Source organism: Anser anser (genome assembly GCF_964211835.1).
Source record: "Anser anser genome assembly, chromosome: W".
Classification (NCBI taxonomy): Eukaryota; Metazoa; Chordata; class Aves; order Anseriformes; family Anatidae; genus Anser; species Anser anser.
Genome location: NC_139731.1, coordinates 15404262 through 15419885, shown reverse-complemented (window position 1 = coordinate 15419885; position 15624 = coordinate 15404262). Strand labels below are relative to the sequence as shown.

At 45.9% G+C, this 15624-nt stretch overlaps 1 protein-coding gene across 7 annotated transcripts in view; it reads right to left on the bottom strand.

Annotated features, from left to right (window-relative positions):
* LOC310888631 (netrin receptor DCC) overlaps positions 1–15624 on the bottom strand; it is a 414661-nt gene that overhangs the window by 114927 nt on the left and 284110 nt on the right. For all 7 annotated transcript variants that reach the window (XM_083815528.1, XM_083815525.1, XM_083815526.1 and 4 more), the window contains 3 exons: positions 7195–7343; positions 6581–6719; positions 426–475 (listed from right to left, as the gene is read on the bottom strand). In XM_083815528.1, the coding sequence (XP_083671654.1) occupies positions 426–475; positions 6581–6719; positions 7195–7343 (338 nt within the window). The remainder of the gene's footprint in view (positions 1–425; positions 476–6580; positions 6720–7194; positions 7344–15624) is intronic.

Below are 15624 nucleotides of genomic sequence, written 5' to 3'. Positions count from 1 at the left end.
TTCCCCAAGGGGAACAGAAAACCTTTCGGTAGACACACTTACACCCGGAGAACCACATTCTGTAATGGCACTCGGTAACATAGCCGCAATAGAGACGCACCAGAATAAGACCCGAAAAGCCACGGAGGAGTAAATCCCTCCTTGATTCTTGGCATCGACAGCACACCAGGCTGATCTCATTCATCAATTCCCACCCACCTCTGCTGGACTGATGCTGTCGGAGGGATTTTTTTCCTAATTAAGACGTTTCTGGGCATTGGTGGCGTTTGGGCCTGTGGAAAGGAAAAGTGTAACGCCTCCCAAAATCAAATTCAGCTGCAGAGGAGGGATGAGGGGCAGATGGTGGAGATGCAGAGGCTACCGAAAGCAGGGATACCTGCACACAGGATCCCCGGCCACGAGATGCTGAGCACGGGCAGACTTACCCTGGAGTTGACCACTTCCAAGGAGACGTTCTGGGGCATCGCGCTGGGCACTGCAAGGGAAGAGAAACAGAGAGAAGTGGGACACGGTGCCATTAAGGTCCGAGTCCCAACAAGCTACACCCAATATTTCTCCCGTCGGGCAGAAAGGAGTGAGGTTTTTACATGTGGTTTATAATCTGCTCACAAGTGTGCAGACAATCCAGGTGGCACTTCAGAGGTCCCCTAGGGAGAGAAAAAACCAACTGCATCTGCTCATTCCTTCTCGTTTGTGATAGACCTATTAGCAAACCCTTTAAACAGCCAGTCAGCGGGTTCCCTGCAGTGACACCGACTACTTGAATTCATTTCTTTGTTACCATCTCGGTCCAAAATGGATAGGGACAGGGCACAATTTTTTCTGGTATTTATCCATCAAGGTAAGTGCATTTTGAGGACGTATCACACGCACGCAGACCGGGCGCTCCTCTCACCGCTACCTTGCTTTCACAAGGATGCTAGGAGGGGAAAAAGGGCATTTTGCCTCCAGATATTACTTAAAAAGCAGTGTTTTACATTAAGGCTCAAATGTGACAAAACAGCCATTCGGGTCACCCGTAACCAAGTATTTCCTGACGAATTTCTTCCTGTTTTCCACTCTGTATATATCTCCTTCCAATCTGCTTGTACTAAACCGGTTCAAACGTATATTCGTTCCTCCAGCAGATGGCCAATATTAATTCAACTGCTGAGGAGCCAACAGCTTTACAAATATGTTCTTAGTTGTGATGCATCAGCTCCCTGACACGCACCTAAAGCTTTATTTTCCTTCTAGAGAAATAATGCCTGCCTAAGTTGGCCCTGAATTTGGAAAAAGGAACTGAAAGAGGATCATGGTAAATACCCAATTTAAGAAGAGCTGGCAGCCTGATGCATTAGGGGAAATGAGAGAAAATGATTTTTCAGTGTACAGTTATGAATACATCACGCCAAAGCTGTGCTGTAAGCTGTGCTGTTTAAACCATTTTTATGTGACGTTAACAAGAGCACTCGGGCAAAATTATTGTTTCAGCTGCCCACGTTTAAATTGGTTCGGCAAAGATCTACACCAATGATGTCGGACCTGAAGCATCTTCGAGATCGAGCGAATTAATTTTGTTTATTTAAACGGAGTTAAGAAGTGTTTGGTTTATTGTCTATAGCTACCTGAATGGGAGAAAGACTTCTGGTTGTAGGGAATAATTAAATAGGTAAAGACCCGTGAACTGGAATTCACGTAGAAATGGGACATACTTTTCACCTTCTTCAGAGTTGAGTGAAAAAAGGAGGAGAGTGGCACCTTTATCACCAAGCAAAATGTAGACGTGACTGTTTTTGTAACGCAATCTGGCCAAAACGTATGGGACTGAGGAGAGAATGAATGGGTGAAAGCCAATGTATTATACAGAGGAGGACACAACAGGGACCATCGTCTACACTTTCTCTGTGCACCTATACGGACCAGCTCCAGCCCAGCCCTTTACACCCATGGTGTAAAATCCCCTCTGACCTTGCCAGCTATGATCCTCTAGGTAACGTAACAGGCGCTAGAATAAGAACCACCCCCTGTACAGGGAGGATGGCAGCCGGCCCTATAAAAGATCCTTTCCCAGATGGTTCAAACCAGCGCCGGCAGCCAGCCCTGGTGCTGTTTCTGTCTGGTCACGGCTACTTTCGATAACCAAATCCCCAAAGCGCAGCACCTCAAAGCATCCTCAGTGCACGGGATTAATCCTGCAGCAAGGATTTGAGACAGCCAGTGCTAAGTCATTTGCCGAGGCTAATAAAATAATATCTTCAATACAGAAGAGGAGAAGCTAACCAGGAAGGTCCTGCTGCCAACAAAGTCCCACTCTGGTACCATTGTATTTATGAAGGCTCCGTGGAGCATAAAAAATAAAAAAAAAATGATGCGTTTGAATTACAATAGCCTGAAAACTCATTGTCTGGGGGCAATGGTACAGCAAAGTGAGCAGCTGCGATGGCAGCAGCAAAGGGCGTCCGAGCCGCCTTTCCTCTTCGTTACTGACTTTTGTGTTTTATGGCTGCTACGCGTTATTCTCCTACCAGACAAACTTATCTTCATTTTTCCTTTCTTGTTATTTGTTTGTCTTCATTTTTCTGATTATTTCTCTTTGGCAAACACTTGTCATATTTCCCAATTCTGTTGCACGCGTACATAATTGACGCGCGCTTTATCTTTCCTGCCAGATCTTCGATCAATAAGAGAAATAAATCCAGACCTGACCCAGAATCGAACTCAAGCCCTTCCACAGCAATGCTGGGCGTCTTCATTCCTTGTTCTCCGCTCAGTCGAGGAGTTTTCTGCATTACCAAATCGGAGACCCCGATTTAATGTCTGGGCTTGCACAACAATCAGCCAATTCCCCTGGCAAACCACGCGCCTGAGAGATTACAATTATTTCCTCCGCTTTCCCATCTTGATCAAATAAAGCAATCGGATGCACCTGGTAAAAGTTTTGTTTATTATTCCCAGCTTAATGATGCCGTTAGAAATTAGAGCAGAACTCATTTCATCTCGTGTTCGCTGTGCGATACGCGACGAGCAGAGATGGAGGCATCCGGGGATAAATTCAGCCCCTTCGCCTTGGCACGGGGCGACTCGGGGGTGGAAGGAGCCTCAAATACACCGACGGAGCCTTGCTGCTTGCTTGGTGTCTAAAGCTGGGTGAGACGAGCCTCACTGCTGATGACTTACAGATGGGACGAACGTTCATACGGCAAGGCAATGAGTTTTGGTACTTCTAACTGGTGAAATAATAATAATAATAAAAATGGTTCAGTTGGAAGAGACCATGAAAGATCATCGAGTCCCTGAGCTGACCACTTTAGGGCCAGCCAAAAGCATCGAGGAAGGCATTGTCCAAAAGCCTCCTGAACACGATGGGCTTGGGGCATCCATCCAGAACCTCTCCAGGAAGCCTGGGCTATAAATTATGTTTAAACCAAGTAGTCGGGAAGCATGAAATAAGACCGGCTGCCAATTGCCGGGATTAAATGCGTTTTGATAAATTCATGAGCACGATAGCTCAGAGCGTTTCTGAGATGGCACGCGGCTCGGCCAAACATTACCGGAGCTGTATTTTAAACAGAAAACTCAGCACTGAAGATCCAGTCTGCTCCTTGATCTGGCAAATCCTGTCCGGGGTCCGTAGCTCCTGCAGCGGGGTTGCCACGCTCAGTTCCTTTGATCGGGGTTTTTTTCTCAGATTATAGATTACATCCCAGAGCTTCAGAGTAAATGTCTACGTACAGACCTGCAGGATCTAACAGTACAGCCTTCTTTTTTTTTTTTTTTGGGTGAAGCTACAGACCGTATCATACACTGTACAGCAAAGGACTGGGATCGAAAAAATAACCTGTGCAAGCACACTCGCATTCCCAAGAGGAAGGCAGGCTTAAAAACGGTTCTGTTCCTTTTCCAAGATGAAAGGAAGCAGACCAACCCCAAAGACTTCTCTGCCAGGGACTGGGGAGCAGAACCGAATCCTGTCCAAGAAACTGATGTGGATAGGGGGAACTGCAGGCTTTCTCCTCCCTTTATCGCTCACCAATAAACCACGATGGATTAATGGCTTTGCCTCTCCTCTCTGTAGGTTGACAGCTGTGCACGACTTTTTTCTTGCTGTTTTATTGGTCTTCCTCTGGCAGAAGGGGCCTTAACCCTGGGAAAGGTCTTTTTTTTTTTTTTTGAACCATAAAAGAAGGGATTGCAGGAAGGTTTGGACTTGTGCTCTCCATTCCCTCCTCTCCTTCCGTACAATGAGATGCTGAGACTGCCACAATAAGAAGGATGAAAAGAAATCCTGGAGGCATTTTCTCTTCTTTTATACCTGCTCCAAACACTTCATTTCCCCGTTCTGCAGATTTACTCCTTGGAGGGGGGTTTGGTTTGTGGGAAAGGCTTTAAAACAAAACTAGAATTAACAGATTCTTGTTTAATTGCAATTACCCTGGGATACTCCAGGTTTCAAATGTCATCTAGATATCGAGGATGAGTTATTGGTAGAGAAAGAGCCCAGGAAGAGCCTCCTCTTTAGCAGTGATTTTTGTTCGCAGACAGGTGAAGCGTTTGAAACACTTGCGGAGGATAATTTCCAGACTCATGAATAACAATCTTTTCCCTTTCTCACTTATGATGACATTTAAAACCAAAGTGGAGTACAGGGCCGCACTTCTACACTTCACGGCGTGAATTAAATCTGCATACATTATGCAAAATATTCATTTTTCACTTGTTTTCCTTTTGTTTTTATAATTATAAGTGTGAAGTAATTTATTCTGCCAAGATCCAGCCCGTATTAGCAGGGGAAACTGAATTAACCGGGTAGACAGAAGCAGCACTTGAAAAAAATAGTGCAGAGGTGTCTTATATATAAAATAACGGGGCCAAACGAGCTGGGGGCTCGTGGATGGATCCCTCTGAAGACAGAGCCTGGAGTAAGGCAGGTTAAAACAGCACCTGCTCGGGGTTTCCCCTACACCTCGTCCCCTCCACACTGGTCCTCGAGGGGGGCTCCCAGGGGATGTCACCAACCCACGCATGGCCTGGGGACCGTGTTGCAGCCACGTCAAACAGATGCAAGATGCGGATGCTTCTCCAGAGCACGATATCCCCCTCATCTGCTGTTTTTCTCCAGGGTTTATACAGCTTCTGCTCCTGCTGCCCAGAAACTCGCATCGATTTTTTCAGCTGCTCAGCTGCAGAGAAGCGTTCAGAAGCAACCGAGTTCACCAGGCAGACAGAAAACCGCCATTCCTAACCTCAGACAAAATTTTTCAGCTGGTTTGGGTAGGATAACCAGGGAGAGATACCGCATTCATAATAAAATTAGATAAAAAGTGGTAGATATAAAGGGACAAAACTCAGACACTCTCTTTTCTTCATTCATTTTTTTTTATCCTAGCATCAATCTCCAGTGCAGAAAGGAACCGCAGTGAATGTGTGGTGGGACTGACGGGCCTCTGCCTGGGGCACCCCAGCAACCTACTCTTCACCTCCTACCGGATTTTAAAAATCACGCTGAAAACTAACCATTTTTCCATAAAGATGACCTTGAGTTAGTGATCCAACCCTAGGACAAGCCAACTGGAACTCCCCTACCTTCCTTTAGCAGCACGGGTGAAAAATAAGTTGTCAGAATTGTTATCGGAACAAAAACAGTTTATAAATTTCACTACAAAAGCTCAGTTGACACCTCTTGGATCATCTTTAAATGAAATGTTGGCATGGAGAAAAATCCCTCCGGCTGTGGGGCTCAGTCGGGAACTGTTCCTGCAGCACTGGCACCCTCCCGCCTCTGCTCTCCCTTCTGCTTTACTGGCTCTCTTCTCCCCTTCATTTAATCCTCCTTCCCCAAGCAAGTATCAACTATTCTCTTTTAACCGTAAGGGCTGTGTTTCCTCCTAAAACCAGTGAGAACTGCCTGGCACCAAAAAATCTATTTGGAAAAGTCAGCCTGATGGAGACCCTGCCTGGGCTTTGCACGCACCCACCCCACTGAAAATTTTTTTTGGTCCTTTTTAGGTTTTTACACCTTCGTGGCCGAAGTAACTCCGATATATTAATTCCTGCTCTGGCCAGGTAGAGGAATCAGACTCAGTGTCTTCAACAGGAGTCAGGCAGGTGTAAATTCTGTGTTGGCCAACACAACTAAGTGCTTCCAAAAAAACCCAACTCGGTGTACGTCCCCAAGTCTGTGTGTCCCAGGAGCCTGGGGAGGATGATGGGGCAGTCGCTGTGACCGAGCAGAGGGTGAAACACGGCCACATCTGCTGCCCCACCAGATAACGTGCAAGGAAAAGGCAGGCAGTTGCGTCCTCCAATGCCATTGTAATGAAATAGCTACAGGGTATCCACACCCGTGCTCGAGTTAGAGAGAAAATAGAGCTGTGCAGCATCCTCCTTATTAGATATAGGTATAATGAAGTGAACCAATTATCCCTGGAGATGAGCATTAGCTCAGAGCACTGCAGGCGGGTTATGAATCTCTGGTTTCTGTCCTGCACGCTGAATAACCAAATCGCTTCTTTACCGTTTCTTCCGCAATGTGGTGGGTAGAGAAAAAGCATCACGACCCCAACCCAGCCACCCTTTGGGTCTTTCCGTCCCCACTTACCATCCGAAAGCGTGGTGACGGTGACGTCTTCGGTGGAGACGCCGGGGCCGTAGCGGTTGTAGGCCAGGAAGCGCAGGGTGTACTCGGTGAACTTCTTCAGCCCCTCGAGCCGGTAGGAGAGCCCCTCCACCTCCACGTTCTGAGCACACACAGACAGCAAGCGGTCACCAGGAGTAACGCGAACAGGGGTGAGCAGTTTGGGGACCAATATGCTGCTCTTTGAGCAGCTAAATCCTTATTTAAGATGGAATAAAGGGCAAATTCTAGCAGAATAGGTTGTTACAGACATGCATCCGCAACGGGAACATTTACTACAAGCTGTCAGTCTGGTGAGAGGATGTGCCATTTCTAGTCTGGATTTGCATTATTTTACCCTCCTACAATAAACCTGGAAGAAGTTACAAGAAGCAACTAAACCCATGTATTCTACAACGATCACACGTGCAACCTGCTACCAACATCTTGATGGCTTAGCACAATGTGAAGGGGGAATTCTAACGGGTCTTTAAACGGCATTTGGCATTATGCTGAAATTTCAGAGTAAATAGAAGAGGGCTTTCACCAGCACGAAACAGCTTCTGCAGCCCAGGCTGGATTCCCCCCTTCCCACTCACCTGCTCCCTTCCCGTCGCCGTCTCCGTACAGAAGAGCCTGTAGCCTTGCACGGGACCGTTGGCGTAGGCAGGGGGGTCCCAGGACACAAGGATGGAGGTAGGTGAAGTGGACACAGCCCGCAGGTTTTCCACCGGCCCTGGCACTTGCACTGCACGGGAAGGAAAGGACCGAGTGAGATCTCCGCTCCCGGGCAGCTCTCAGCCCCTACACGCGACATGACCCTCAAAACTTACACAGTAAGAGATGAAAGGGAGGCTAAACCCACAAAAAGTAACACCAGAACAAGGTGACAACGTTCACGCAGGTGAGGGAAGACACCCAGAGCAGCCCCATGGACAGGAGCCCATGGGTCTGGCCTGGCTGGACACGAACACATCGGTACCCCCCGATCAGCAGTGGCATGAGGTTAATCCTGCCGAGTCGCAAAAACCTGGAAGCACGGAGTGATGTGATGGATTTGAGCAGAAGAAACCATATAGCTTGTCCTATATAACCCCAGAAAACTGCTTGGAGCAGGGCCCGGACCAGAGACCTCCCCCAGCCAGCATTACTCCATCATCTGCAAACCCTAATTAGCCCAAAAGAAGCATAACCTCCAGTATTAATGTGTAGTCCCAGCTCTGCCCTTAAATAATATCCATGTTTGCACAGTGCCCGACGCTTACAGAAATTATGGGACCGTAACGAACTCAACTTATGAACCAAATAACGACAATAAAAGAACTAAAATACCTGGTCCTTGAAACTGTTATTTAATTTATTTAATCCGGTTTGATTAGTTCTGAAACTATAGAAGTTTGCAATAGTTTTAGCTCTAAATAGAGATCACTTGAAATGCAAAACGGAGGTTGCTTTAAAACCAGACTGTGGTGGGTGAACGAACGCAGAAGTCCTCAAACGCCAACCCCAAACAATCCCTTGCCATTGTTAAAGGAACAATAGCAGGTCACCTTTTGTTATGCAGACTGTCTCTTAAAGCGCTCCAATTTCACTCTGCATGCAAATTATCGCACATTAACTACATCACACTCAGCTTGAATTAGTTCTTAAAACAAAAGAGCTGAAAATCTTAATAAACTCCTACAAGCACCGGCAGTCGTCCTCCTGAACATCAGTCACGGCGTGTCTCCGTTGGACCAAATCCCAGCGGCGAGCAACGTTTTGAGGAGAGAATACCTCGAGTTTATCCGCGCCTTCATCTTGAACTCCAGCAAAATTGCAAGAAAAACGAGCAATAATCGCGGCCAAAACGCAAAGGTCGAGCAGGAGGTTACTGCTGAAAACCTTCAGCACCAAATAGCATCTTTTTACTTTCAACAGAGCGCGTGCCGCAGCGCAAAACAAACTCACCGGCTATTGTGTGCCCGGCACGGCACCTGCACGCCTTCGATCACACGCAATTTCAGCTTTAAATGTTTACATTTGAAGTATTTTTTATTGTCTTCCCCCGGCTTTCCCTTTTTATTCTATCTCACGTTTCCGACAGGCGTTGTAACGTGCTTACGGTCTCGATATTTGCAGCGCACGCAAAGCGTTTTGTAATCTTTCCTGATCCCTTCTGACAAATAGTAATCTGGAGAAAATTGGCATTAGGTTTTCAATCTTTTCCTAAATTCTGATTTTTCTAAGTAGCAGAGAGGCTCTAGAACTGCTTTACTTTCCATTAAAATGAGACATTAAATCGTATTTCTTCTGAAGTTGGTCTTTTACAACTAACAGCGCCCTTTCTCTGAGAAAAAAGAAGCAAGCAAGCAGGACTGGCAGAAGAACAGCACATTTTCTGTTACCATGAGCTCCACGTAACACTCCAATATATTCCAAAACCCACTGTTTCTCTGAGAATGCCCTCCTGCTCCCACAAAAGATGAGTTCAGTAGCTCGGACTTTTTCATAAACACAAGCTACAACAACTGCTTGCAAAGATTTTGCTGCTGCTCTCTCGACAGTCAATTTTGGGGTTATTTGGGGGAATTTCTCCTATTCAGGAGTCCGTATAAAAGCAAAGAGTTCACGTGCACTTGGCAATACCTCGAGTGCCTCCAGAGAAGGTCCATAACTCCGTCCCTCCTCCCATCCTACAGAGCACAAGTGCTGCACATCCGCGTCCCATCCCGGCTGCTGAAACCCCGCTCATGTGGGGCGAGCTGGAATCCTCTGGCAGAAGAAATGAGACTCAGAGGCGTACCTACAATGGCAAAGCTCAGTCAACGTGGCTCACTTTTGGGGTCAGCAGAGCTGGGGGAGCTGAGCAGGAGAGCTTTGGAGCTCGAGGGGGGCACTGGAAGTCTTGGCTACTTGTAGGCTTTAAGACCTCTTGTAACCCCGCAAGCTTGATTTGTTGTAGGATCAGAAGGAGCTGGTATCCCTTTTACAGTCAACTGCTCCTTGAAACAAATTTCTGCTCTCATGAGCCTTCGCTTCTCTTGCACAGTTTTCCTCTTTGCTGTCGTTCACTTAAAATTTTGATGATAATAGTTATTAAGAACCAAGAAAGATACCGGTGCCTAAAATAGGAATGTGGGCAGCTACGTCAAAAATTGCTTGGCAACTGCCTAAAGATGCTTAATATCCCTCTTAGACCTGAATTTTTGGGTGCATACCCAAGCCCCACTGGAGACCAGGGAGAAGAGCAGCTGAACCCCTCGAGGAGCCCTCTGGCAGGTACAGGATCAAGTGGTAACCCCCAAGACCATTGGCTTCAAGTCTAGAAGACGATGTTGAACTTCTTTCGGAGTTACTGGAGGGCTCCAGCCTTGAGCTCTTAAGAATTGCTGCAGAGTTACGCATGGCAGCCTTGGGATGAGAAAGCAGAGCCCTAAACACCGCCTTCAAGTTGAATGCCCAAATACGAGCTGAAGGGATCACAGTCCTACCTGTTTTATTTATTTATTTTTCTCTCTCTGGTCCCGGAGATCTTGACCTTTTCTGCCATAGCCCGAACCAACCTTTATTCTCTTCATTGGGATTTCACAAGTATCATTCCTTACCGGAGTAAAACTCACGTTGCAACGAAGGATCCTTCTGTAAAAATGTGTTGGCTTGCTTTCCCTTACTGCAGTTCAGCAATTTGCTTTTTATTTTTACGGCTCACACAGTAGCTTTGTTGGATTCTCGCAGATGACAACATGTTAGAGGAAAAGCAGGACGACATTCACAGCATATTTGCTCTTTAGGACATGTTCAGTGAGAAGGGCTAGGTGACAGACCTAGGAACTCATCATTATTGCCACTCTTCCCCATATAACCTCTCAGATTTCAGTGCTTCATGACCATTACAATCACCCTCAGATCAGTTGTAAGGGAGGAATCACCAATGTTTTCTTTCTAAACAATGTGCACGGGATGTCCGAGTGCCACTGGATGCTCTGTCATTCATTAAAACTGTGAGAGAAGAGAGAATTAAACCAGAGGGAAGCTAGAAGATGTTTTTCCTTACTTAGTCCCATGGAAATAAATAAGAGAAGACCTTGTTTTAAGAGGCTGGATGCTTCTGCAGGAAAGCCACGAGCCCGTGTACAGAGGAAGAAGCTGGTCTACTGCCACAGCTTCTACTGGGGAGAAAATCTCTCCGTGAGTTAAAACTTATCAAGAGATCACTACTGGAAATAAGAAACCCAAAAGCAAATACGGGATGCAAACACACAGGCTAAAATAACGCCATCAACCAAGTAACAGCCTGCAGTCAGCGAGATAAATTCGTTTAGAAAACAAGCTTTTCTTACAAAATCCATGTGTTCCTGGGTGTCCAAACATGCCTCGCGTTTGGTTTGAGGTCTGAAAACTGGAAGGAAAACCCTTCTGAACGGAGGAGCATTCAGCTGGAGGCCCTGCTATGCACTTACGGGAAATGACAGCATCCGCAGGAATAAAAAGCAACTCCTAGTGACTTCAACAGGGCCCGAAATTCAACCTTTTATTTTGAGAAACTGCCCAGAAAGACAGGTTACGGCAATCCTGGCTCTGGCTCAGGCTTCCAGAGGGAGCTTGGATAAATAATTTAATGCTTTTATGCTTCATTTTCCTGCCCATAAAGTGGCATAATAATATATCTCCTACCCATTCTTTATCTTACCTATTTAGACTGCAAGATTTCTGAGGCAGGAAGAAAAGTCCGGATGAAATAAAGATAAAAACTTTCTGCTGCTTCTCCGCAAGTCAGTCAAAGAGAAGTACGTCACTCGGCATAGCCGTGCCTTTGTGTCTCAGCAGATCTGGAGCAGAATTACGACACTCTTCTAGGCAGCGAAGCTTCTTACATATAAAAAGAAATGATTAGATGACAACTGGTGGGTTCTTCATACCACCAACTTCCACGAACCACAAAAGGCAGGGAGCGTGCCAGGTAGAGAGACCTCGGCCATGGAGAATCCTTCTTCTCGTTTAGAGCCTTTGGAGTATTTTCACTGAGACGGATTATTTTTGGTAAACACGGTTTTCAGAGAAATCAAAACATGGGGAAAAGGCGGCGACAGTTTTCGCTTCGCAAGAAAAACGAAACAAAATATTTCCATGGTGCTGAAACACCCAGTAATATTTCCAAAACAGAAAAATGTCTTTCTGAAATATTTCTCAACGGCTTTCACATGACTTTAGTGTAAGCTTTTCATGAGTTTTACATACAGGATGACAGAATGAAATATATCGTTTCATTAGGGCAATGAAAAAGGAAAACAATCAAAAAAATACTTCAAAATGCAGCAAGTATTTTGTTGGCTATTTCTATGAAGATGACAGCTTCATGATTTCCTGTGAACCATGAACCTCCAGTCTTTTTCCTACTCTTCCTCTACTCATCCTATATTTAAATTGACATTTTAATCCCATTGTAAAACCTCCTCCCAAGAGGAGCACCTGAAGCTTTGGGTTTCACCCAACAGAGACCCGTTATTGCCTCTGCCTTAAAACTTCTTCACTCCTACAGTTTTAGAGCAACCGGGAGATTGGAAGAAAAGGCAAAACCGCTGCAGCTTCCTTTGGGAAACAAATTTCAACTTGTGGATTTGGTCGGATGGGAGGAGACGGGCAGGAGGAGAGCACAGGCGGCACGGCATACGCTTCTCCATGAGGACATAACCGCAGAGAAAGAGAAAAGGTTTAACAGTAGATACTACCTGCCACTATTCTTTCACAAGTAATTTCTAAGTAGACACCAAGACTTAAAGAAAAGTCTCAGAAAGAGGATGCAATGCCATTTAAATTCGGTTTTAATTACGATATTTCATATAGCAATACAACTTTCTAATGAGACCGACGCTTTTCAAAGGAGGCAGCAGAGGTGGTCAGAAAAAAAGCAACCAAAACCCACCCCCCAAAAGAAAAAAAAAATTGACTGCATTATTTCAGGGAGGTGAGAATCGATCTGAGCTTCACGAAAGAAACGGTCAGAATATTTCTTTGATGCTTTTTCCCAAAGTCTTTAGGAAGCAGTACAATCCCAATTTTCACTTTTCTCTCATTTCATCCCTCCTTATATCCCCCTCTTGTTAAAAAACCACTCTTAATCAGCCTCCCCATGATGCACAGGACCCACATGCTCAGCAGGTAGGTGTGGACGGAGTCACAGAGTCTGCCTTAAGGTACCGCATTTTGTTCCCCAAGGGAAATGAGAAATTCAAGGGAAAACAGAAAAGATACAAAACAAAAGTCATGACGTTAAAGCTAAGCAGATTCTGAAGAATAAAATACCGTGAGATGGTCTTCAATCTCAATTATCAGGGCTAAGAGCCCCTAATAAGCAGCCCTGCTTCAAGTTTATGCATACCCCGAGAGCCAAACCTATCCCCGAAGCACAGACACGGCCCCGAAGGGGGCAGGGGACGGAAAAGGAGTACAAGAGCTGTGGCAGGAGCGATGCTTGCCGTGGGAGAAGGCTTCAGCTTTCCCGCTAAATAAATATTTATAATTTCCACCTTAGTTGAAATGATAGCCGGGTTAAAACAAACAAAAACAAGGCGGGGAGCAGAGGACAAAATTCATCCCGCAGCCGCGTCCGTGGGATTCGAGTGCGTATTTTCAGGAAGAAATGAGGCCAGCAGGAGGGTCAGAGGCGTTACCTGGACCAGCGCTGGGGACAAGCCAAGTGTCCTAAGGGCCAGGCTAGAGTGAGACCAGAGCTGCTCCTGCTGCAAAGCAAAGCACGTACCTAGAGCAAAGACCTGGAGCTGTCTGACCCCCTGTGAGTAAAAAGAAACCTATTTCAGATACGCTCCCCGTCTCTGATGCTTACTAGGGGGAAAAACGAGCACCAAATAAAAACAACAACAAAAATGAGCTCTAATTGCAAAGCGGTTTCAAATTCAGCAGTTGCAGCCAGAAGCCAGGCTTCACTCCCAGGGGAAAAAAAAACAACAAAGATTTAAAAGTCTTGGGAGAACAAAGTGGATGGGAAGCTAGACACATGAGTCAAAGAGACAGAAAAACAGACACCACCATCTTTCCCTTCATGCCTGCCCAACATTCAGCAAGGGAGACACGTTCCATTAAAATTTCAAGCAATCGAAAACCTCTCCCCCCCTCCCCAACCCTCCCCGTAAATTACTCATAAAATTAAAGAACCATGTAAGAGCGGCGTAAAGTTACCCCAGGGTGCATTTTACGGAGCCATTACGGAAGGATACACACAAATGAGGGGGATATTAATGACTCCGCACAACACATTTTTCAGCGCTGCTTCCCCCTTTCATCCAACGACGAGAAAAATTCCCTGCCGAAGCAATCCACCGGAGGTGCTCCCTATTTTTTTTTTTATTTTTTTTTTGCCTGCCCTGACCCTTTCACATGCTAATAAACATCTCCCGCGTCTCGCGGCGGTGATGCTGTCCAAAACTCAAGCGGCCATTCATTACCGGCCATTCGTTATTCGGGGCTCTGTTGTGTACACACGAAATTTGGCAGGGTGAGGACGCCGCCTCGGACAGAGACGAATTTTTCGTTTACGATAACAAATGTAGTGTCGTTGGGAGCTGATGGATGGGGAGCAGCAGCCTCTTGTCCTCCGTTCATCACCGTGACAGCCAGCGTGGGCTGGAGCAGAGGAGGCTCCCAATGGAGCCCAAGGGCTCCCTCATTAAATGGGACTAGCTGCAGGTCTTACAAAAATTATTCATTTTTAGTGCGTCAGCACACAAAGGTCTGAACAAACCAACTGCTCTTGACTACCACAAAACGACTGAGCGTCATTTACAGCGACAATATTATCAGCACCGTGACAAATCGATACCCAAAACCAGCTGACATGGCGCTAGCACCCTCTGAAACACTCAGCACCCAACAGCAGCAGGGTCCGGCCCTATCTGGGGACCCCGAGAGGTGACAACGTGTCACCACCTCTGCATCGGCGTCGAAAACGGATGGGTCTGATGCAAGACTTCAGAAAAATTCAATTACTCCAGCACATGCAAACTTAATTTGTGCAGGTCAACATACATGGAACCGATTACTGCCTGATAAAATTGTCATCTGCGTGCACTTTAAAGACAACGCTGCCTTCCCTCGCTTTTCACGTCAAATTTCATTGCATTCATGTTAATGATCTTTTAATTTGCTATGCAGTTTTGACATTTCGATGACAAACGTACGCTACAAGAGACTGCAATTGGAATTTTGTTCATGTCCTTTCAACGTCTCCTGTGCAACTAATACCTTCAAGGGATATTGTCTCCGCTGCAAAACTTGGAGGGAGAAGAAGAAAAACAACTTGAGTAGCTTCTGGTGCAATTGCTTTAATGCAGTATCGATGGCAGGTCTTGCTGCTATTTGTCTTCGCGACAAAAAACTTAGGTGCAGCCAGTCAGGGATAAAAAAAAAAAAAAAATCATCTTCCCCACCATAATCACAAAAAAAAAATGACAATCTCTCCTGACAAAGGGACTGATTTCTGAGGTTGGATGCACCAGCCTCCGATGGGAATTAAAAGTAATTAGTGTCAGCTTCTCTGGAAATCTAGATGCCGAGTGAAATAACTAGGAAAGACATTTATGAACTCTAAGAGCTTACGAACTCTAACCTAAGTGTTCGTCTCCCCTTAGTAATATTCATGTGTGCTGTATAATAACCTTACGCTGATCAGGTCGGCTCTGTAGCTACTCAAGCCTGTCCACGCATCTGTCTGAGCCCAACACGTGGATGTCCACCTGCTCTGAGTCAGCTACGAGTTTAAATATCAGTTTAAACAAAGTACTGGTTGTCCATGTAAAAACAGGGCTATCCAGTCTAAACGCTGATTTGGGTACCGATGGTCTCTCAGTGATGAAAATGCCCCGAAATGCCCCGCCTTTTTGCTGCTTTTTGCTCCTTCTCTTGGACCACACAGAAAATGATGAAGTCCCTGAAACTCGCCCTAGCCCATGTTGAGAGACACCCGAGCACCCTGAGGATTTCATGCGCTCACATCCACCTTCCCCTCATTTATCATCACTGAAATACTGGTT